Source organism: Leucoraja erinacea, unplaced genomic scaffold (genome assembly GCF_028641065.1).
Source record: "Leucoraja erinacea ecotype New England unplaced genomic scaffold, Leri_hhj_1 Leri_57S, whole genome shotgun sequence".
In the NCBI taxonomy this organism is placed as follows: Eukaryota; Metazoa; Chordata; class Chondrichthyes; order Rajiformes; family Rajidae; genus Leucoraja; species Leucoraja erinaceus.
This window is the reverse complement of record NW_026576487.1, coordinates 605789-630017: the sequence shown is the minus strand read 5'-3', so window position 1 is coordinate 630017 and position 24229 is coordinate 605789. Positions and strand designations below refer to the sequence as shown.

The 24229-nt window shown below is 49.3% G+C and overlaps 1 protein-coding gene across 1 annotated transcript; it reads left to right on the top strand.

The window, feature by feature from the left end:
* The first annotated feature begins 1230 nt into the window (after nucleotides 1-1230).
* On the top strand, nucleotides 1231-21043 carry LOC129694205 (allograft inflammatory factor 1-like). Its single transcript, XM_055630922.1, has 6 exons — nucleotides 1231-1359; nucleotides 9935-9996; nucleotides 17199-17265; nucleotides 18552-18593; nucleotides 19499-19661; nucleotides 20743-21043. The coding sequence occupies exons 1-6, from the start codon at nucleotides 1347-1349 to the stop codon at nucleotides 20825-20827; spliced, it is 432 nt and encodes a 143-aa protein (XP_055486897.1). The 5' UTR covers nucleotides 1231-1346; the 3' UTR covers nucleotides 20828-21043.
* Nucleotides 21044-24229: the final 3186 nt, after the last annotated feature.

Here is a 24229-nt window from a genome sequence, read left to right as displayed (position 1 = left end):
TATACACTTGGCCACAGGCCCCCTAGATTTCGAGGCCCGAGGCTTCAGCCCATGAAGCCTAGTGGTAAACCCGGCTCTGAACTCAGTGGGACTGGCAGCATCCCTGGAGAGAAGGAATGGGTGACGTTTCGGGTCGAGAGCTTTCTTCACACTGAGAGGCGGGGGGGGGGGGAGACTAGAGATGTGGAAGGGTGAGGTGTGAAAGGGTATGTCACACAAAATGCTGGAGCAACTCAGCGGGTCAGGCAAAATCTCTGGAGAACATGGAGAGGTGACGTTGGGGGTCGGGACCCTTGTTTTTATCAGTGTGAAGATGGGGTCCTGCAGGTCCTTGTTTCTACAACCCATTGGTTGTACAAGCTATGAGTCGCACTGTGGCGCAGCGGTAGAGTTGCTGCCTCTCAGCGCCAGAGACCCCGGTTCGATCCTGACTACGGGTGCTGTCTGTACGGAGTTTCAACTAGACTGAACTAGACTGGAGAAAAAGAATGGGAGAGGTTTCAAGTCAATAGACAATAGACAATAGATAATAGGTGCTGGAGTAGGCCATTCAGCCCTTCGAGCTAGCACCGTCATTCAATGTATTCATGGCTGATCATCCACAATCAGCACCCCGTTCCTGCCTTCTCCCCATATCCCCTGACTCCGCTATCTTTAAGAGCCCTATCTAGATCTCTCTTGAAAGCATCCAGAGAACCTGCCTCAACCGCCCTTTGAGGCAGAGAATTCCACAGATTCACAACTCTCTTTGTGAAAAAGTGTTTCATCATCTCCGTTCTAAATGGCTTACCCCTTATTCTTAAACTGTGTGTGTAGCCCCTGGTTCTGGACTCCCCCAACATCGGGAACATGTTTCCTGCCTCTAGCGTGTCCAAACCCTTAATAATCGTATATGTTTCAATACGATCCCCTCTTGGCTTGGGTATAAATTGGCTTGGGTATAAATGGCAATTGTCCCTAATGGGTGTAGGATAGTGTTAGTGTGTGGGGGTCGCTGGCCGGCGCGGACCCGGTGGGCCGAAGGGCCTGTTTCCGCGCTGCATCTCTAAACTAAACCAAACGACGCACACAGAAACTTGTTTTCTTTTTAACAAATGGCCTTGTGGGAGGGAGAAAATAAGGAACATTTACCCTTCGAAAAGCCATGAGAAAAGTGAAGTGTAAGCAGCAAGCTAATGACATCAGCAGCAGGAAGTTAAAACGATTCAGTGTTTCCTGAGTATCATTTGAGATCATATTTTGGAGCGAGCGAGAGAGAGAGCGAGTGAGAGAGGGAGAGGGAGACAGAGAGGGAGACAGAGAGAGATAGAGAGGGAACAGTGAGCAGAGTGCAGCACAGCCTGCTGATGGATCGTCAAGGTAGGAAGATCCTTTGTGGTCTATCTTGTGTCAACTGGGTGAAAGAATGGGTTGACTGGGCTTTCACTCACTGGAATTTAGAAGGATGAGAGGGATTCTTGTATTCACTGGAATTTAAAAGGATGAGAGGGTTTCTTGTATTCACTTGAATTTAGACGGATGAGAGGGACACATAGAAATGTAAAATTCTCAAGGAATTGGACGGGCTAGATGCAGGAAAAATGTTCCCCATGTTGGGGGAAGTCCAGAACCAGGGGGTCGGTGTTTCAGAATGAGGGGTTTAGGCCACTTAGGAATAAGGAATGAATACTTATAAGATTGTTAAGGGTTTGGACACACTAGAGGCAGGAAATATGTTCCCGGTGTTGGGGGAGTCCAGAACCAGTGGCCACACAGTTTAAGAATAAGGGGTAAGTGATTTAGAACGGAGACGAAGAAACACTTTCTCTCACAGAGAGTGCTGAGTCTGTGGAATTCTCTGCCTCAGAGGGCGGTGGAGGCCAGTTCTCTGGATACTTTCAAGAGAGAGCTAGATAGGGCTCTTAAAGATAGCGGAGTCAGGGGATATGGGGATATGGGGAGAAGGCAGGAACGGGGTACTGATTGGGGATGATCAGCCATGATCATATTAAATGGCGGTGCTGGCTCGACGGGCCGAATGGCCTACTCCTGCACCTACTGTCTATTGTCTATTGAGATGAGGAAAAATCTCTTTGAGCCAGAGAGTTGTGAATCTGTGGAATTCTCTGCCACAGAAAAGGCAGTGGATGTTTTCAAGAGAGAGTTTGATTTAACACTTCGGGCTAACGGAATTGAGGGACTATGGGGATAAAGCAGGAACTATAAACAATAGACATCTGCGGTTTCTTGCTTCACATGGAATTAATGCAGATCGGATCAACAAAATTGTGATTTTGGGTTGGGACCGTTCTTCTGATGACCCATGATGTTACTCCAGTATTTTGTGTCTTTTCAGTCAAAATATTGTGTTTTAATAACAAATTCGATTGTTTCGATATCCAAGACTAAGGAGATAGTGATCGACTTCAGGAAGCAAAATTGTGTGCAGTTTTGGTCTCCAAATCTGAGGAAGGACATTCTTGCTATTGAGGGAGTGCAGCGTAGGTTCACCAGGTTAATTCCTGGGATGGCGGGACTGTCATATGTTGAAAGAATGGAACGGCTGGGCTTGTATACTCTGGAGTTTAGAAGGATGAGAGGGGATCTTATTGAATCATACAAGATTATTAAGGGTTTGGGACACGCTAGAGGCAGGAAACATGTTCCCGATGTTGGGGGATTCCAGAACCAGGGGCCACTGTTTAAGAATAAGGGTAAGCCATTTAGAACGGAGATGATGAAACACTTTTACTCACAGAGAGTTGTGAGTCTATGGAATTCTCTGCCTCAGAGGGCGGTGGAGGCCGGTTCTCTGGATGCTTTCAACAGAGAGCTTGAAAGGGCTCTTAAAGATCGCAGTGTCAGGGGGTATGGGGAGAAGGCAGGAACGGGGTACTGATTGGGGATGATCAGCCATGATCACATTGAATGGCGGTGCTGGCTCGAAGGGCTGAATGGCCTACTCCTGCACCTGTTGTCTATTGTCTATAATTAACCTACAAACCAATCAAGAGAGTTTTATTGTCATGTGTCCCAGATAGGATAATGAAATTCTTGCTTGCTGCAGCACAACACAATATGTAAACATAACACAGAACAGGGGATAAAAGATCAGTGTGTCTATATACTATAGATTATATATATACACAATAAATAAACAGATAAAGTGCAATAGGCTGTTATAGTTCAGAGTTTGTTTGATGACATGTTTAATAGCCTGATGGTACTAAACCAAAGATAGACACAAAAAGCTGGAATAACTCAGCGGGTCAGGCAGCATCTCTGGAGAAAAGGAATAGGTGACGTTTCAGGTCGAGACCCTCTCGCTTTCAAAATCGTTTCGCTGAACACCTTCGCTCATTCCTCCTGGTCCTATCTGACCTCCCGGTTTCTAAACATTTTAATTCCCATTCCCACACTGACCTTTCTGTCCTGGGCCTCCTCCATTGTCAGAGTGAGGCCAACCGCAAATCGGAGGAACAGCACCTCATATTTGGCTTGGGCAGCTTACACCCCAGCGGTATGTCTATGTCTATGTCTATGTCTATGTCTATGTCTATGTCTATGTCTATGTCTGACCTGAGACGTCACCCATTCCTTCGCTCCAAAGATGCTGCCTGTCCCGCTGAGTTACTGCAGCATTTTGTGTCTATCTTCGATTTAAACCAGCATCTGCAGTTCATTCCTCCACAGTATGAATATTGATTTCTCTAACTTCGAGTAACCCTTCCATCCCCTCTCACTCCATCCCTCCCCCACTCATGTCGTGCCAGCTTCAAAGTACTCTTGTTGTGTCTCATTGTCAGTAACTCGTTTTCACCTCGACCACAGCTAACAATGGCCCGTTTGTTTATCATCGTTACTTTTTTTGCATATCTTTCATTCATTTGTTCTGTAACTCTCTACATCACCATCTATATCTCTCGTTTCCCTTTCCCCTGGCTCTCAGTCTGAAGAAGGGTCTCGACCCGAATGGACATTCTTGCTATTGAGGGAGTGCAGCGTAGGTTCACCAGGTTAATTCCCGGGATGGCGGGACTGTCATACGCTGAGAGAATGGAGCGGCCGGGCTTGTATCCATCACCCATTCCTTTTCTCCATAGATGCTGCCTGACCAGCTGAGTTACTCCAGCTTTTCGCATTGATTCAAGTTTCCCCTCCGGGTTTTTCAAGTCTTGGTGAACAACACAGACAACCAAGTGAAAGAATAAATACAAGGGGGGAAAATAGAGTGAAAATAAAAGTAACCTTTTCTTCTTCATCCAATTTTCCACGCTGCCTGCAAAAATAGTTGCCACAAAGTCTAAAACTTTTGAAGGACAACCTGTTGACCAATTATTTGTATCCCACTCAAGACAAAATTAGCAACTTTGGAGAAGTAAAAGTCATTCTGAAACAGTTTTGCAAAGTTACATGCCGACCAACATGTCCCATCTACACCCGACTACCCGCGTTTGGCCCATATCCCTCTAAACCTGCCCTATCCATGTCCAAATGTCTTTTCAATGTTGTTGTACAAACAAGGAACTGCGGACTTGAACAGATAACTGCCACGGGTGCTTATAGGCACACAGGTGTGATGGGGGGGGGGGGGGGGGGGGGGGGGGGGGGGGGGGGGGGGGGGGGGGGGGGGGGGGGGGGGGGGGGAGTAAAACTGATAGATAGTTGGGACAAAGGCCAGTGAGTAAAACTGAAGGGTTTTAGTTTTAAAGCTACTCCAGTACTTTGGATGTCAAGTTGGGAATAGGAGAAGTACAACGGGATCTGGGGGTCTTTAAGAAGGAACTGCAGATGCTGGAAAATCGAAGGGAGACAAAAGTGCTGGAGAAACTCAGCCGGTGCAGCAGCATCTATGGAGCGAAGGAAATAGGCAACGTTTCGGGCCAAAACCCTTCTTCAGACTGGGGGGTCCTTGTTCATCAGTCATTGAAAGTAAGCATGCAGGTACAGCAGGCAGTAATGAAAGCGGATGGCATGTTGGCCTTCGTAACAAGAGGAGTTGAGTACAGGAACAAAGAGGTCCTTGTGCAGTTGTACAGGGCCCTAGTGAGACCACACCTGGAGTATTGTGTGCCGTTTCGGTCCCCTAATTTGAGGAAGGACATTCTTGCTATTGAGGGAGTGCAGCGTAGGTTCACCAGGTTAATTCCCATGATGGCGGGACTGTCATATGCTGAGAGAATGGAACGGCTGGGCTTGTACACTCTGGAGTTCAGAAGGATGAGAGGGTATCTCTTTGAAACATATAAGATCATTAAGGGTTTGGACACGCTAGAGGCAGGAAACATGTTCCCGATGTTGGGGGAGTCCAGAACGAGGGGCCACACAGTTTAAGAATAAGGGGTAAGCGATTTAGAACGGAGATGAGGAAACACTTTTTCTCACAGAGAGTTGTGAGTCTGTGGAATTCTCTGCCTCAGAGGGCGGTGGAGGCCAGTTCACTGGATACTTTCAAGAGAGAGCTAGATGGGGCTCTTAAAGATAGCAGAGCCAGAGGATATGGGGAGAAGGCAGGAACGGGGTACTGATTGGGGATGATCAGCCATGATCACATTGAATGGTGGTGCTGGCTCGAAGGGCCGAATGGTCTACTCCTGTACATATTGTCTATTGTCTATTTATAATTTTATACGTTTCTATAAGAGTCCCTCTCATCCTTCTAAATTCCAGTGAATACAAGCCCAGTCTTTCCAATCTTTCCTCATATGACAGTCCCGCCATCCCGGGGATTAACCTGGTGAACCTGCGCTGCACTGCCTCAATAGCAAGGATGTCCTTCCTCAAATTAGGAGAGCAAAGCTGCACGCCACAGTATTCTCCGAGACCTTCAGTTTCCCCCCCTTCCCTCACTCCCCCACACTCCAAAGATGTGCAGGCTCGTTGTTTAATTGGCTTGATGTACGTGTAAAACTGTCCCTAGTGTGCGTGGTATGGTGTTAGTGTGCGGGGATCGCTGGTCGGCGCGGACTCGGTGGGCCGAAGGGTGTGTTTCCGCGCTGTATCTCTAAACTAAACAAACGTGTATTTACGTGTGGGAAGGAACTGCAGGTGCTGGTTTAAACCGAAGATCGCCATAAAGTGCTGGAGTAACTCACCGGGTCGGGCAGCATTTCAGAAACGTTACCAATTTCTAAACTGAATTGATGGATGGGCAATAAAATAAATGCCTGCATACATTGTCATAACAAGCATTAGAGTCCGCTGCAAAAAGCCACGTGCAGGTCACACCGCAGTCTTGATGATCTTGCGTTCTCTGAAGAAAGATTAGCGTCCCTCTTGTGTGCTCACCACAAAACCCTTCACCTCAAACGTGTCTTGTGGCTCAGTGGTGCAGCGGTAGAGTTGCTGCCTCACAGCGCCAGAGACCCGGGTTCGATCCTGACTACAGGGTGCTGTCTGTACGGAGTTTGCACCTTCTCTCCGTGACCTGCGCGGGTTTTCTCCGGGCGCTCCGGTTTCCCTCCACACTCCAAAGACGTGCAGGTTTGTAAATCAATTGGCTTCGGTGAAATTGTAAATCGTCCACTAGTGTGTGTGTGTGTGTGTGTGTGTGTGTGTGTGTGTGTGTGTGTGTGTGTGTGTGTGCGTGTGTGTGTGTGTGTGTGTGTGTGGTGTGCGTGCGTGTGTGTGTGTGTGTGTGTGTGTGTGTGTGTATTCCTGGATGGGGTGATCGCTGGTCGGCGTGGACTCGGTGGATCGAAGGGCCTGTTTCCGTGCTGTTTCTCTAAAGTGAAGTACTAAAAGCCTCAGGAATTCAACAAGGCGAGCTAACCGTTGATGCATGACATCAGGTGTACACGACTAGCAGAATTCTCACCCACAACTTGCCCCAAGCTCACTGTTATTGTGCATGTGCGTGCCTATATGCCTGTGTGCGTGTGTGAGTCTGTGTGTGTGTGTGTGTGTGTGTGTGTGCGTGTGTGCGCGTGTGTGTGTGTGAGTCTGTGTGTGTGTGTGTGTGCGCGTGTGTGCATGTGTGTGCGTGTGCATGTGTGTGTGTGTGTGCGTGTGTGCGTGTGTGTGGGTGTGTGTGCATGTGTGCACACGTGTGTGTGAGCATAAAAGCATATATACATATCTGTATGTATGTATACATATACAGTATATATTGTATAGAGATATATATATTTGCATGTTATTTAATATATTTATATATCTATATACTGAACTAATTTTTTTTCCTGGTTTATTATATTGTTTACAGTGTATTATGTTTACATATTCCGTTGTGTTGCTGTATGTAAGGATTGCATTGTTCTGCCTGGGACATTTGACAATAAAACACTCTTGACTCTCGACTCCACTCAACATCCCAGTGAAGTTGCCGTCACCACGTTGACTAAAACCGACACAAAAACGCCGCTGGTCAGCAAAATCGGTTTTGCAGCCGCAAATGTGACTAATTGTGACCGACCGAATGTTGCACAGAGACCACATCCTGAAGCACGCGCTGGGCCACATCTGGCTGCAGCTGTACTGGTGGGTTGACACACAGTTCCGAACCAGCAGTTCAGAACAGTTTCACTATGTGTAAACCACCAATATTGGGCCTGTCCCACTTGGGCAATTTTTTTTCACCGACTGTCATAGCCGTGGCAGGTCGCCGAAAAACCGACGACTATTCCAACAACTGTACAAGGTTAATTCCCGGGATGGCGGGACTGTCATATGCTGAGAGAATGGAGCGGCTGGGCTTGTACACTCTGGAGTTTAGAAAGATGAGAGGGGATCTGATTGAAACATATAAGATTATTAAGGTGCTGCTGCACCCGCTGAGTTTCTCCAACATTTTTGTGTACCTTTGATTTTCCAGCATCTCCAGTTCCTTCTTAAACAAGATTATTAAGGGCTTGGACACACTAGAGGCAGGAAACCATGTTCCCGATGTTGGGGAAGTCCAGAACCAGGGGCCACAGTTTAAGAATAAGGGGTAAGCCATTTAGAACGGAGACAAGGAAACACTTTTTCTCACAGAGAGTTGTGAGTCTGTGGAATTCTCTGCCTCAGAGGGCGGTGGAGGCCAGTTCTCTGGATGCTTTCAAGAGAGAGCTAGATAGGGCTCTTAAAGATAGCGGACTTCTCTAACTTCAGATAGCCCTTGCTTTCCCTCTCCCTCCATCCCCTCCCCTTCCCAGTTCTCCCACGAGTCTGACTGTCTCCGACTACATTCTATCTCTGTCCTGCCCCCTCCCCTGACATCAGTCAAAAGAAGGGTCTCGACCCGAAACGTCACCCGTTCCTTCCCTCCAGAGATGCTGCCTGTCCCACTGAGTTACTCCAGCATTTTGTGTCTGTCTTCGGTGTGAACCAGCATCTGCAGTTCCTTCCCACAGCAAGGTAAATATACCCAAAGTACCAAGTATCCTTTCATGAGCTAGGGTACTGTCCGATTCACCTCTACCCCATTGCGGATATTGGACTTTGTCTCTGGAACTGATGCGTTACAATGCTGAGACCTACATTCTGCACTCTGTATCTTCCCCTTCACTTGATCTATGGTACTTAAGTTTAATCTGATTGTACTTATGTCTAGGTAGACTAAAATGCTGGAGAAACTCAGCGGGTGAGGCAGCACCCATGTGGCGAAGGAATAGGTGACGTTTCGGGTCGAGACCCTTCTTCAGACTGATGTGGGGGTGGGGGGGGAAGAAGAAAGGAAGTGGCGGAGACAGTGGGCTGTGGGGGAGCTGGGAAGGGGAGGGGAAGGAGGGAGAAAGCAGGGACTACCTGAAATTGGAGAAGTCAATGTTCATACCGCTGGGGTGTAAACTACCCAAGCAAAATATGAGGACTCTTGCAATTAGCCTCAGTGCCCTTTCACTGCAGAGGGTGAAAGAAATCAGAGTGTTTATTCACAGATTTGTGTTTATCCTCCAAATTGCAATGGGCTCACTCTGGCCATGGAGGAGGCCCAGGACAGAAAGGTCAGATTGGGAATGGGAGGGGGAGTTGAAGTGCTGAGCCACCGGGAGATCAGGTTGGTTATTGTGAACCGAGCGGAGGTGTTGGGTGAAGCGATCGCCAAGCCTGCGCTTGGTCTCACCGATGTAGAGCAGCCGACACCTAGTGTTCTCCCACAGCCTACTGTCTCCGCCTCTTCCCTTCTTCTTCCCGCCCACTACACCTCCATAGATGCGGCCTTACCCGCTGAGTTTCTCCAGCATTTTGGTCTACATTCGATTTTTCCAGCATCTGCAGATCTTTCTTAAACGTACTTAGGCCCAGTATTATCACTGTACCTTGGTGGACGTGACAATTATTAACTAAAATTAAATGGCCTGTCCCACTTGGCAATTCTTTTCGGCGACTGCTGGCATCGTTGACTGACGTATCAGGTCACCGAAAAATATGCGCCGTGATGACGCGTGATACGGCGGTGATGCGGCGAGATGGCGTATGACACGGCGTGACGAGGCGGTTAAGCGGCATAGACGCACGGTGTTTTTTCAAGTGTCGCAACGTTTTTGAAATGTTCAAAATCTTTTGGCGACGCTGATATATATTTTTTCTTTTCTTTTTAATATGTTTTATTATTTATTATTTTATTATTTTTATGATACTGACTGTAATGGGAAATTCATTTTGTTGTCTCTAATTGAGACAATGACAATAAATTTGAATACAATACAACAATACAATACAATATGACGTCGGCAGTCGCCGAATAAATCGCCAAATGGGACAGGCCCTTAAGACTACACTTTACCGAGGTCATTTATTGTTAAGGTAGATACTGAAAGCTGGAGTAACTCAGCGGGACAGACAGGCAGCATCTCTGGAGAGAAGGAATAGGCGACATTTCGGGTAGAGACCCTTCTTGTTGAAGGTTCTGCAACACCCGTTCCTTCTCTCCAGAGATGCTGCCTGTCCCGCTGAGTTTCTCCAGCGTTTTGTGTCCATGTTCGGTGTGCGGTTCAACCTGTGTATGTTAACTTCTGTCCTTTAAACGCCTCAGGTGGAAAAGCCTTTGGAATCCTAAAGGCCCAACAGGATGACCGTCTGGAAGCTATCAACAAGGTAAGGAGAGGGAGAGAGGGATTCAAACTGTGGTCAAAGCACCAAGGTCAGCCACAAAAAGCCAGAGTAACACTATGGCACGGCGGCGCAGCGGTAGAGTTGGTGCCTCACAGCGCCGGAGACCCAGGTTCGATCCTGACTACGGGCGCTGTCTGTATGGGGTTTGTACGTTCTCCCCGTGACCTGCGTGGGTTTTCACTGAGATCTCCAGTTTCCTCCCACACTCCAAAGACATGCAGGTTTGTAGGTTAATTGGCTTGGTGTGTGTGTAAAATTGACCCTAGTGTGTGCGGGATAGTGTTAGTGTGCGGGGATCACTGGTCGGCGCGGAGTCAGTGGGCCGAAGGGCCTGTTTCCGCGCTGTATCTCTAAACTGAACTAAACTCAGTGGGACAGGCAGTATTCTCTGCCTCAGAGGGCGGTGGAGGCCGGTTCTCTGGATGCTTTCAAGAGAGAGCTAGATAGGGCTCTTAAGGATAGTGGGGTCAGGGGATATGGGGAGAAGGCAGGGACGGGGTACTGATTGTGGATGATCAGCCGTGATCACAGTGAATGGTGGTGCTGGCTACAAGGGCCGAATGGCCTCCTCCTGCACCTATTGTCTATTGTCATCTCTGGAGAGAAGGAACGGGTGACGTTTCGGGTCGAGACCCTTTTCGACCCGAGACCGTGAGTCAGGGGAGAGTGGCCACCCTTACACGGAGATATGGATAAATAAGGGCAAGGTGTGAAAGCAACATATCAAAGCAGAAGGTACACAAAAAAGCTGGAGAAACTCAGCGGGTGCAGCAGCATCTATGGAGCGAAGGAAATAGGCAACGTTTCGGGCCGAAACCCTTCTTCAGACTGATCGGGGGCGGGGGTGGGTGGGGACAAGAAAGGAAAAAGGAGGAGGAGCCCGAAGGCTAGGGGATGGGAGGAGACAGCAGGGGGACTGAGGAAGGGGAGGAGACAGCAGGGGGACTGAGGAAGGGGAGGAGACAGCAGGGGGACTGAGGAAGGGGAGGAGACAGCAAGGGCTAACAGAATTGGGAGAATTCGATGTTCATGCCCCCAGGAAGCAGACTCCCCAAACGGAATATGAGGTGTTGTTCCTCCAATTTCCGGTGCTGCTCGCTGTGGCCATGGAGGAGACCCAGGACAGAGAGGTCGGAGACGGAGTGGGAGGGGGAGTTGAAGTGCTGAGCCACCGGGAGGTCAGCTTGGTTATTGCGGACCGAGCGGAGGTGTTCGGCGAAACGATCGCCCAACCGCCGCTTGGTCTCACCGATATAGATCTACTGACATCTAGAGCAGTGGATGCAATAGATGAGGTTGGAGGAGGTGCAGGTGAACCTCTGTCGCACCTGGAACGACTGTTTGGGTCCTTGAACGGAGTCGAGGGGGAGGTAAAGGGACAAGTGTTGCATCTCTTGCGGTTGCAAGGGAAAGTGCCCGGGGAGGGGTGGTACGAGAGGGAAGGGAAGAATTGACAAGGGAGTTATGGAGGGAGCGGTCTTTGCGGAAGGCAGATATGGGGGGAGATGGGAAGATGTGTCGAGTGGTGGGGTCACGTTGGAGGTGGCGAAACTGACGGAGGATTACTTTTTGTATGTGACGGCTGGTGGGGTGAAAGGTGAGGACTAGGGGGACTCGGCCCTTGTTGCGAATGGGGGGATGGGGAGAGAGAGCAGTGTTGCGGGGTATGGAAGAGACCCTGGTGCGAGCCTCATTTATGGTGGAGATGGGGAACCCCCGTTCCCTGAATAATGAGGACATTTCAGATGTCCTGGTGTGGAACGCCTCATCCTGGGAGCAGATGCGGCGTAGACGGAGGAATTTGGAGTAGGGGATGGAGTCCTTACAGGGGGCAGGGTGGGAAGACGTGTAGTCCAGATAGCCATGGGAGTCAGTGGGTTTATAGTGGATGTCGGTCAGAAGTCTATCACCTGCAATGGAGATAGTGAGGTCAAGGAATGGTAGGGAAGTGTCGGAAATGGTCCAGGTGTATTGGAGTGCCGGATGGAAGTTAGTGGTGAAGTGGATGAAGTCAGTCAGTTGTGTGCGGGTGCAGGAGGTGGCACCAAATGCATCAAAGCAGATGTTTAAGAAGCAGATGATGATCAAGGAAATGTAGAATGGATTATTGGTGGCTGAGTGGTGACAAAACCTGGCATACAATAGGTAAAGTTAAACAGGTGGACAGTGAGACTAGTCGGATAACTAGGGTGGTGGAGGGGATGGAGAGAGAGGGAAAGCAAGGGTTACTTGAAATTAGAGAATCAAATTATACCGCTGGGGTGTAAGCTGCCCAAGCGAAATATGGGGTGCTGCTCCTCCAATCTGCGCTGATTCTTTCCATATCAATCAAGGTTACTAGAGAAGATTATGGTTTTAAGAAGCTTTTTCATAGGCAAGGAATAGAGAGATATGGAACTTCTACAGGCAGATGAGATCAGTTGAACTTGGCATCATGAGGTCATACTGTCATAACTTTGATCATTTTCATAATTCATAAATGTCATCATTTTCTCACAGGGAGTTGTGAGTCTGTGGAATTCTCTGCCTCAGAGGGCGGTGGAGGCCGGTTCTCTGGATGCTTTCAAGTGAGAGCTAGATAGGGCTCTTGAAGATAGCGGAGTCAAGGGATATGGGGAGAAGGCAGGAATGGGGTACTGATTGGGGATGATCAGCCATGATCACAGTGAATGGCGGTGCTGGCTCGAAGGGCCGAATGGCCTCCTCCCGCACCTATTGTCTATTGTCCTATTGTCTAAGATACTGTAAGTGATAGGAGAAGAATTAGACCATTCAGGCCAATAAGTCAACTCCGCTATTCAATCATGGCTGATTTATCTCCTTTGTTTAGTTTAGTTTAGAGATACAGCGCGGAAACAGGCCCTTTGGCCCACTGAGTCTGTACCGACCAGCGATCCTCGCACACTAACACTATCCCACACACACTAGGGACAATTTTACACATAGACACCAAGCCAATTAACCTACAAACCTGCACGTCTTTGGAGTGTGGGAGGGAACCGAAGATCTCGGAGAAAACCCACGCAGTTCACGGGGAGAACGTGCAAACTCCGTACAGACAGCACCCCAGGTATCCGGCGCTGTATTCGCTGTAAGGCAGCAACTCTACCGTTGCGCCACCGTGACTGCCCTACCAGGGCTGCATTGTATCAGGCAGTTGCCCGATAACAGCTGGGAGCAAACTGTCCCTGAATCTGGAGGTGTGCGTGCGTTTTCACACTTCTGTACCTCTTGCCCGATGGGAGGGGGGGAGAAGAGGGAGTGGCCGGGGGTGAGACTGGTCCTTGATTATGATGCTGGCCTTGCCGAGGCAGCATGAGGTGTAGATGGAGTCAATGCTATGTTCTTTTAGTGGACAGAAAGTTCTGACAAAATGCTTTGTCCAAGGGTTTACTGAAGTTGGGAGTTAGCAGAAATTGGCAACACTCACATCCCAAAACCACATTTTGCTTTGAATGAAAGGGGAGTCTACAAATCACAAGATGGACCCAAACTGCTGGAGAAACTTAGCGAGACAGGCAGCATCTCAGGAGAGAAGGAATGGGTGACGTTTCCCAGGATGGCGGGACTGTCATATGCTGAGAGAATGGAGCGGCTGGGCTTGTACACTGGCGTTTAGAAGGATGAGAGGGTATCTTATTGAAACATATAAGATTATTAAGGGTTTGGACACGCTAGAGGCAGAAAGCATGTTCCCGATGTTGGGGGAGTCCAGAATCAGGGGCCACACAGTTTAAGAATAAGGGGTAAGCCATTTAGAACAGAGACGAGGAAACACTTTTTCACACAGAGTCTTAGTTAAAACAAATGTAGGTCCCTTGCAGTCAGAAACGGGTGAATTGATCATGGGGAACAAGGACATGGCAGACCAATTGAATAACTACTTTGGTTCTGTCTTCACTAAGGAAGACATAAATAATCTGCCGGAAATAGCAGGGGACCGGGGGTCAAATGAGATGGAGGAACTGAGTGAAATCTAGATTAGCCGGGAAGTGGTGTTATGTAAATTGAATGGATTAAAGGCCGATAAATCCCCAGGGCCAGATAGGCTGCATCCCAGAGTACTTAAGGAAGTAGCCCCAGAAATAGTGGATGCATTAGTGATAGTTTTTCAAAACTCTTTAGATTCTGGATTAGTTCCTGAAGATTGGCGGGTAGCAAACGTAACCCCACTTTTTAAAAAGGGAGGGAGAGAGAAAACGGGTAATTACAGACCAGTTAGTCTAACGTCGGTAGTGGGGAAACTGCTAGAATCAGTTATTAAAGATGGGATAGCAGCACATTTGGAAAGTGGTGAAATCATTGGACAAAGTCAGCATGGATATATGAAAGGTAAATCATGTCTGACGAATCTTATATAATTTTTCGAGGATGTAACTAGTAGAGTGGATAGGGGAGAACCAGTGGATGTGGTGTATCTGGACTTTCAGAAGGCTTTCGACAAGAGGTTGAATACTGGGTATTGATGTGGATAGAGAACTGGCTGGCAGACAGGAAGCAAAGAGTAGGAGTAAACGGGTCCTTTTCACAATGGCTGGCAGTGACTAGTGGGGTATCGCAAGGCTCAGTTCTGGGACCCCAGCTATTTTCGATATATATTAATGATTTGGACGAGGGAATTGAATGCAACATCTCCAAGTTTGCGGATGACACGGAGCTGGGGGACAGTGTTAGCTGTGAGGAGGATGCTAGGAGTCTGCAAGGTGACTTGGATAGGCTGGGTGAGTGGGCAAATGCATGACAGATGCAGTATAATGTGGATAAATGTGAGGTTATCCACTTTGGTGGCAAAAACAGGAAAGTAGATTATTATCTGAATGGTGGCCGATTAGGAAAGGGGGAGATGCAACGAGACCTGGATGTCATGGTACACCAGTCATTGAAAGTAGGCATGCAGGTGCAGTAGGCAGTGAAGAAGGCGAATGATATGTTAGCATTCATAGCAAAAGGATTTGAGTATAGGAGCAGGGAGGTTCTACTGCAGTTGTACAGGGTCTTGGTGAGACCACACCTGGAGTATTGTGTACAGTTTTGGTCTCCTAATCTGAGGAAAGACATTCTTTCCATAGAAGGAGTACCGAGAAGGTTCACCAGACTGATTCCTGGGATGTCAGGACTTTCATATGAAGAAAGACTGGATAGAATCGGTTTGTACTCGCTAGAATTTAGAAGATTGAGGGGGGATCTTATAGAAACTTACAAAATTCTTAAGGGGTTGGACAGGCTAGATGCAGGAAAATTGTTCCCGATGTTGGGGAAGTCCAGAACAAGGAGTCACAGTTTAAGGATAAGGGGGAAATCTTTTAGGACCAAGATGAGGAAAACCTTTTTCACACAGAGAGTGGTGAATCTCTGGAATTCTATGCCACAGAAGGTAGTTGAGGCCACAGTTCATTGGCTATATTTAAGAGGGAGTTAGATGTGGCCCTTGTGGCTAAAGGGATCAGGGGGTATGGAGAGAAGGCAGGTACAGGATACTGAGTTGGATGATCAGCCATGATCATATTGAATGTCGGTGCAGGCTCGAAGGGCCGAATGGCCTACTCCTGCACCTATTTTCTATGTTTCTATGAGTTTGTGGAATTCTCTGCCTCAGAGGGCAGTGGAGGCCGGTTCGCTGGATACTTTCAAGAGAGAGTTAGATAGGATTCTTAAAGATAGCAGAGTCAGGGAATATTGGGGAAGGCAGGAACGGGGTGCTGATTGTGGATGAGTAGCTATGATCACATTGAATGACGGTGCTGGCTCGGAGGGGTGAAAGGCCAACTCCTGCACTTATTGTCTATTGTTTGGGGTCGAGGCTCATCTTCAGACTTAAGAAGTCTTCGGTCTTCAGTCTGAAGAAGGGTGTCGAACCGAAACGCCGCCCATTCCTTCTCTCCAGAGATGCCGCCTGAGTGACTCCAGCATGTTGTGTCTATCTTCGATATGAACAGCATCTTCAGTTCCTTCCTCATTTGCACTCTTGAAATAACAACTTACATGAAAGGACTGACTAGGTCAGCGGAATTATAATGCAACAATGAAAATGATCAACTTTGAAAGAGTTTCACTTGAGGATGTTTCCTTGTGACTCAGTGTGTACAAAAATAGCAAGGATGGTTAACCCCTTGTGTACCAATGAACTGCAGATGTTGGGTCACACCGAATATAGACACAAAATGCTGGAGTAACCCAGCGGGACAGGCAGCATCTGTGGAGAGACGTTTCAGGTCGAGGCCCTCCTTCAGACTGAGAGTCAATAGACAATAGACAACAGACAATAGGTGCAGGAGTCGGCCATTTGGCCCTTCGAGCCAGCACCGCCATTCAATGTGATCATGGCTGATCATCCCCAATCAGTACCCCGTTCCTGCCTTCTCCCCATATCCCCTGACTCCGCTATCTTTAAAAACCCTATCTCTTGAAAGCATCCAGAGTACCTGCCTCCACTGCCCTCTGAGGCAGAGAATTCCACAGACTCACCACTCTCTGTGTGAAAAAAAGTGTTTCCTCGTCTCCGTTCTAAATGGCTTACCCCTTATTCTTAAACTGTGTAGCCCCTGGTTCTGGACTCCCCCAACATCGGGAATATGTTTCCAGCCTCCAGCGTGTCCAAACCCTTAAAAATCTTATGTGTTTCAATGAGAAAACCTCTCATCCTTCTAAACTCCAGAGTGTCCAAGCCCAGCCGCTCCATTTTCTCAGCATATGACAGTCCAGCCATCCTGGGAATTAACCTGGTGAACCTACGCTGCACTCCCTCAATAGCAAGAATGTCCTTCCTCAAATTAGGGGACCAAAACTGCACACAATACTCCAGGTGCGGTCTCACTAGGGCCCTGAACAATTGCAGTTCCTTGCTCCTATATTCGACTCCTCTTGTTATAAAGGCCAACATGCCATTCGCTTTCTTCACTGCCTGCTGTACCTGCATGCTTACTTTCATAGACTGATGAACAAGGACCCCCAGATCCCGTTATACTTCCTCTTTTCCCAACTTGAAGCCATTTAGATAGTAATCTGCCTTCCTGTTTTTGCTACCAAAGTGGATAATCTCACATGTATCAGGGGAGAGGTGGACACAGAGATGAAGCTTTGTCCCCATCTCCTACCTCCTTCTTCCCTCTCTTCCACCCTGTTCCCCTTCCCTTACCTCCCCCTCTCACTCCCCACTGACGTTGGGAACGTTTTTCCGTCCCCAGGACTACCTGGAGAACCCGGAGTACAACGCCAACCCCCATCTGGAGGACATGCTGAGAGCTTTCAAAGGTAACGCCGCTCTCTCACCGCGGGAGGGGAGGAGAGGGGAGGAGAGGAGAGGGAGGGGAGAGGAGATGGTAGGGGAGGGGAGGAGAGGAGGAGAGGGGGGGGAAGGGGAGGAGAGGGGAGGAGGGGAGGAGAGGGAAGGGGAGGGAGAGGGGAGGTGAGGGGAGGAGAGGGGAGGGGAGGAGAGGAGAGGAGAGGGAGAGGAGAGGAGGAGGAGGGGAGGAGAGGAGAGGGGAGGAGAGGGGAGGGGAGAGGGGAGGAGAGGAGAGGGGAGGGGAGCAGAGTGGAGGGAGAGGAGAGGAGAGGGAGGAGGGGAGGGGGGAGGGGAGGGGAGGGGAGGGGAGGGTAGGAGGGGAGGAAAAGAGAGAACATGTGGTGAGAAGAGTGGGGAGGAGAGGGGAGGAGGAGAGGAGAGGGGAGGGGAGAGGGGAGGGGAGGGGGAGAGGGAGGGGAGAGGAGGGGAGGAGGAGGGGAGAGGAGAGGAGAGAGGAGAGGAGAGGAGAGGAGAGGGGAGGGGAGGAGGAGGGGAGGGGAGGAGAGGGGAGAGAGGGGAGAGAGGAGAGGGGAGGAGAGGAGAGGAGAGGAGAGGAGAGGAGGAGAGGAGAGGAGAGGAGAGGAGAGGAGAGGAGAGGAGAGGAGAGAGGAGAGGAGAGGAGAGGGGAGGAGAGGAGAGGAGAAGGGAGGAGAGGAGAGGTGAGCAGAGGAGAGGAGAGAGGAGGGGAGGAGAGGAGAGGAGAGGGGAGGGGAGAGGGGAGGGGAGGGAAGGAGAGGGGAAGGAGAGGTGAAGAGAGGGAGAGGGGAGGGAGAGGAGGTGAGGGTGAGGGGAGGAGAGGGAGATGGTAGGGGAGCGAAAGCGAGGGGAGGGGGGGAAAGGGAGGGGAGGAGAGGGGAGGGGAGGGAAGGGAAGGGAGGGGAGGAGAGGGGAGGGGGGGGAGGGGAGGAGGTAGGAGAGGAGAGGGGAGGAGAGGAGAGGGGGGGGAGGAGAGGGGAGGGGAGGGTAGGGGAGGGGAGGGGGGGGGGGGGGAGGGGAGGGGAGGGAGGAGAGGGGAGGGGAGGGGAGGGGAGGAGGGAGGGGGGGGGAGAGGAGAGGGGTGAGGTGGGTAGGAGCGGAGAGGGGAGGAGGAGGAGAGGGGTGAGGTGAGGGGAGAGGGTAGGGGGAGGGGAGGGTAGGGGGAATGTGAGGGGGAGTTGCATTTTTTCATCTTTCTCAACTAAACTGAGGCCTGATATCTCCTCACGACTGAATCACACTCATGGGTAAATACATATCTAATTCCGCTTCCTTCCAGAGAAATACATGGAGTTTGACCTCAACAACCAGGGTGATATCGGTAAGATTCACGTTCCTCAGTATTGAGTCTGGAAGTTGGGAGGTCACGTTGCAGTTGTACAAGGCATTGGCGGGGCAGTATTTAGTTCAACGGTTCAATAAGGGGCCCACTATCTACGGAAAGTGAACCTGCGTGTCACACACGTGACCGGGTGACATCCCACACAAAGTGACACATTCCTCGCAAGAGATGAATCTTATACGTGGCTATTTTCCTTCCCACAGGACTATAACGCATGCCTGCTACAGATATCAATGTCCTAGCTTTTTAAACTTTGCAAGAGTCTGTATGATAGAACTGAGTTGTGAAAAAAAAATGCTCTCCTGTGAGGCCACACACATGACCGGTCGATACCAGTAGACAATAGGGAGAGGCCACTCGGCCCTTCGAGCCAGCACCGCCATTCAATGTGATCACGGCTGATCGTCCCCAATCAGTACCCCGTTCCTGCCTTCTCCCCCATATCCCCCTGACTCCGCTATCTTTAAGAGCCCTATCTAACTCTCTCTTGAAAGCATCCAGAGAACCGGCCTCTGAGGCAGAGAATTCCACACTCACAACGCTCTGTGAAGACGTACCGGCTTGTTGGTTAATTGGCTTCGGTAAAGATTATAAATTGTCCCTAGTGTGTGTAGGATAGTGTTATTGTACGGGGCGATCGCTGGGCGGTGCGGACTCGATGGGCCGAAGGGCCTGTTCTCTAAACTAAACCTAACCATAGTAGACAAACAGGTTTGTAGATTCATTGGCTTCGGTAAAGATTGTAATTCGTCCCGAGAGTGCAGGATAGATGTATGGTCGGGGCGGACTCGATGGGCCGAAGGGCCTGGTTGTGGAGGTTGGCGGAGCTGCTGTCGCGGGTTCGATCCTGACCTCCTGCTGCTAACCTGTGTCCCTCCTCTCAGGTACGATGGGGCTGAAGAAGATGCTGGAGAACCTGGGGGCAGCCAAGACTCACCTGGAGCTGAAGAAGATGATAAGGGAGGTGACGGGCGACATGAGTGATACCATCTCCTACCAGGACTTCGTGAAGATGATGTTGAAGAAACGGTCGGCCATAGCCAAGATGTGAGTCACTGAGAGAGACTTTCCCACCACTTCCCATCTCCTCCCCTGTCTGCTTTACGCAGAGACCGCTCCCTCCGTAACACCCTGGTCAATTCGTCCCTTCCCACCCAAACTACCCCCTCCCCTGGTACATTCCCTTGCAACCGCAGGAATGCTACACTTGTCGCTTTACCTCCCCCCTCGACTCCATTCAAGGATCCAAACCGTCTTTCCAGGTGAGGCAGAGGTTCACCTGCACCTCCTCCAACCTCATCTACTGCATCCGCTGCTCTAGGTGTCGGCTGCTCTACATCGGTGAGACCAAGCGCAGGCTTGGCGATCGCTTCGCCCAACACCCCCGCTCGGTTCACAATAACCAACCTGATCTCCCGGTGGCTCAGCACTTCAACTCCCCCTCCCATTCCCAATCGGACCTTTCTGTCCTGGGTCTCCTCCATGGCCAGAGTGAGTCCCACCGTAAATTGGAGGAGCAGCACCTCATATTTCGCTTGGGTAGTTTACACCCCAGCGGTATGAACATTGACTTCTCCAATTTCAGGTAGTCCCTGCTTTCTCCCTCCTTCCCCTCCCCTTCCCAGCTCTCCCACAGCCCACTGTCTCCGCCTCTTCCTTTCTTCTTCCCCCCCCCCCCCACCCCCCCCCACCCACATATCAGTCTGAAGAAGGGTCTCGAACTGAAACGTCACCTATTTCCTTTGCTCCATAGATGCTGGGTTTCGCCAGCATTTTTGTGTCTACCTTCGATTATTCCAGCATCTGCAGTTGCTTCTTAAGCATTTAGAATATTGTGTTCAGTTCTGGGCACCATGTTATAGGAAAAATATTGTCAAGCTTTAAAGGGTTCAGAGAAGAACCCCCCCCCCCCCCCCCCCCCCCCCCCCCCCCCCCCCCCCCTCCCCAATAGACAATAGGTGCAGGAGTAGGCCATTCAGCCCTTTGAGTCTCCAATAAACAGACTCGGGGCAGGGATACAGAAGTATAGATGTTTCGGGGGGAGACCCTTCTTCAGAAGGCAGGGATCAGTTTGATGAGGTCGTGGGGGCTGATTTAACCGCTGTTGTTTCCTGTCTCTCGTTCACAGAATAATGATCTACGAAGACAAGGCCAAGGAACCGAGAAAGCCCATTGGCTTCCCGACAAAGAAAAGCTTCAGCGACCTCCCGTGACCCATCAGTGTCCCGCTACCTCGGTCCAACCCTGCCTCCGAACCTCCACGGTACCGAGCTCCGTACATCTTACAGCCTGAATAATGATTGAATTAGTTAATGAATGAATGAGTGAATGATTGAGTGAGTGAATGAGTGAGTGAGTGAGTGAGTGAGTGATGAGTGAGTGAATGAGTGAGTGAATGAGTGAGTGAATGAGTGAATGAGTGATTGAATGAGTGAATGAGTGATTGAAATGAGAGTGAATGAATGATGTGAATTAATGAATGAGTGAATGCATGAATGAGTGAATGAGATTGAGTGAATGAGTGAATGAATGTATGATTGAGTGAATGCATGAATGAATGAGTGAATGAATGATGAATGAATGAGTGAGTGATGAGTGAGTGAATGAGTGAATGAGTGAATGCATGAGCGAGTGAATGAGAATGAATGAATGAGTGAATGAGTGAGTTAATGAGTGAGTTAATGAGTGAATTAATGTGAGTGAATGAGTGAATGATTGAGTGAATGATGAGTGAATGTATGAGTGAATGCATGAGTGAATGAGTGAATGAGTGAATGAATGAATGAATGAATTGAATGAATGAAAGACAAAATCATTCAATTAATTAATTAATTGATCAACGAGCAAACCAATTAATTAATTAATTGATCTGTTGCTTCCTTGATGATCCAATGAATTAATGAATTATTTAATTCATTGGTTAATGATTTGATTGATGGATTAATGAGTGAATGAATGAATGAATGAATGAATAAATGATACTTTATTCTCACACGTCATGTCACAAGACACAGTGATATGCTTAGCTTTGCACACGCAAGGTATGCAACGAGTTGCCACATAAAGGGCGACGACAGAGTTACAAAAGATCCCCTTTTGTTCTCCCCCCCACCCCCCCCTCTCGGTGGTCTCCACACGCCGGCTCCCCCTTGGTCCTCAGAACGCTCGTCCGTCCTCCAGCCCCATGTCATGTCTACCACCACCGGACCACCCACCCCGACGCCAACCGGTGACCCTCTGAAACTCCGCGCCCCCCCCCCCCCCCATCCCCCATCCCCCCCCCATCCCCCATCCCCCTCCGATCGCCCGGAAAGCTGGAAGGGAGCAGCGTGGAAAACCCGGGACTAATCAAACAGCCACATTAATGTGTAATAAAACACTCCGTTATGTTTGCTCGTTGCCTTTCATCAGTTACTCCGACGATCCCGGTTTCTCTTCAAAGTTTAACTCTCGCTGTTTGCAGGTGCAGCATCTGTGTGTGTGTGTGTACTGTGTTTCACTGGGAATGAGAGATTAAAGCACTTTTTAACGTACTTTTCCGTTCAAGCAGTTTGTTTTGTTAATGCACGCACTCTTGTTAATCACTCTTCTGTAAGTTTCAATGAGGTACCCGCTCATCCTTCGAAACTCCAGCGAGTACCGACAAAACTCCAGTGCCGACAAACGCTCGTCACAGGCTCACCCACTCATTCCTGGGATCATTCTTGTATATCTTCATAACAAGGGGAGTTGAGTATAAGAGCAAAGAGGTCCTTCTGCAGTTGTACGGGGCCCTAGTGAGACCACACCTGGAGTATTCTTGCTATTGAGGGAGTGCAGCATAGGTTTACACAGTTAATTCAAAGGTTCCAAGGTTCTTTATTAGTCACATACACCAATTGGTGTAGTGAAGTGCGTATTGCCAGGATGGCAATAATTCCCGGGATGGCGGGACTGTCATATGCTGAGAGAATGGAGCGGCTGGGCTTGGACACTCTGGAGTTTAGAAGGATGAGAGGGATCTCATTGAAACACATAAGATTTTTAAGGGTTTGAACACGCTAGAGGCTGGAAACATATTCCTGATGTTGGGGGAGTCCAGAACCAGGAGCCACAGTTTAAGAATAAGGGGTAAGCCATTTAGAACGGAGACGAGGAAACACTTTTTTTCACACAGAGAGTGGTGAGTCTGTGGAATTCTCTGCCTCAGAGGGCGGTGGAGGCAGGTACTCTGGATGCTTTCAAGAGATAAGGCTTTTAAAGATAGCGGAGTCAGGGGATATGGGGAGAAGGCAAGAACGGGGTACTGATTGGGGATGATCAGCCATGATCGCATTGAATGGCGGTGCTGGCTCGAAGGGCCGAATTGCCTCCTCCTGCACCTATTGTCTGTTGTCTATTGTCTATTGACTCTCAGTCTGAAGGAGGGCCTCGACCCGAAACGTCTCTCCACAGATGCTGCCTGTCCCGCTGGGTTACTCCAGCATTTTGTGTCTATCTTCGGTGTGACCCAACATCTGCAGTTCATTGGTACACAAGGGAGTTTAGAATGATGAGAGGGCATCTTATTGAAGTAGTAGTAGCCCACCCACCTCGGTCATGACTGACCATAGGTGATGCATCCTAGTTTACAGGTGATGTGGGTGGGATGTAAGCCTGGGCGATGTCATATGGAGGACAGGCTGTTGCCCATGCAGAACGTCCCCCCTCTCCACGACGCTGATCGATCTAAAGGGCCGTTACCATTGGCACCAGCGCTGCCGCAGGAGCTGCCAGAGCCAGGTTGTAGACAACGACAAACTACCTTAGAGGCTCCGACTCCGGATTCTCTCGAGGTTTACTCCTGGAGCCTTTTCCATGACTGGATATGGCCACAAGGCAGTGGAGGTTTTAAATCAGAGATTCCCCCCTCCGAGATGGACTGCCTTCCCAGGATGACGAGCCCCATCTGCCCGAGGTCTTATTGAAACATATAAGATTATTAAAGGTTTGGACACGCTAGAGGCAGTAAACATGTTCCCGATGTTGGGGGAGTCCAGTACCAGGGGACACATAGTTTAAGAATAAGGGGTAAGCCATTTAGAACGGAGACGAAGAAACACTTTTTCACACAGATAGTTGTGAGTCTGTGGAATTCTCTGCCTCAGAGGGCGGTGGAGGCAGGTTCTCTAGATACATTCAAGAGAGAGCTAGATAGGGCTCTTAAAGATAACGGAGTCAGGGGATATGGGGAGAAGGCAGGAATGGGGTACTGATTGGGGATGATCAGCCATGATCATATTGAATGGCCCGAAGGGCCGAATGGCCTACTCCTGCATCTATTGAAAACAAAAGGAAATGAAAATCCCGGATAGAGAGGATGTGGAGAGGATGTTTCCAGTCTAGTGGAGTCTCAGACCAGAGGTCACAACTTCAGAATAAAAGGACGTTCCTTTTAGTGTCCAAACCCTTAAAAATCTTATATGTTTCAATAAGGTTCCTTCTCATCCTTCTAAACTTTAGAGTGTACAAGCCCAGCCGTTCCATTCTCTCAGCATACGACAGTGCCGTCATCCCGGGAATTATCCTGGTGAACCTACTGCACACAATACTCCAGGCGTGGTCTCACTGGGGCCCCTGTACAACTGCAGAAGGAC

Coding starts and splice junctions, on each gene's coding strand:
- LOC129694205 (XM_055630922.1), top strand. Junction 18,594..19,498: donor CAACAACCAGGGTGATATCG/GTAAGATTCACG, acceptor CCCTCCTCTCAG/GTACGATGGGGCTGAAGAAG. Junction 19,662..20,742: donor CGGTCGGCCATAGCCAAGAT/GTGAGTCACTGA, acceptor TCTCGTTCACAG/AATAATGATCTACGAAGACA.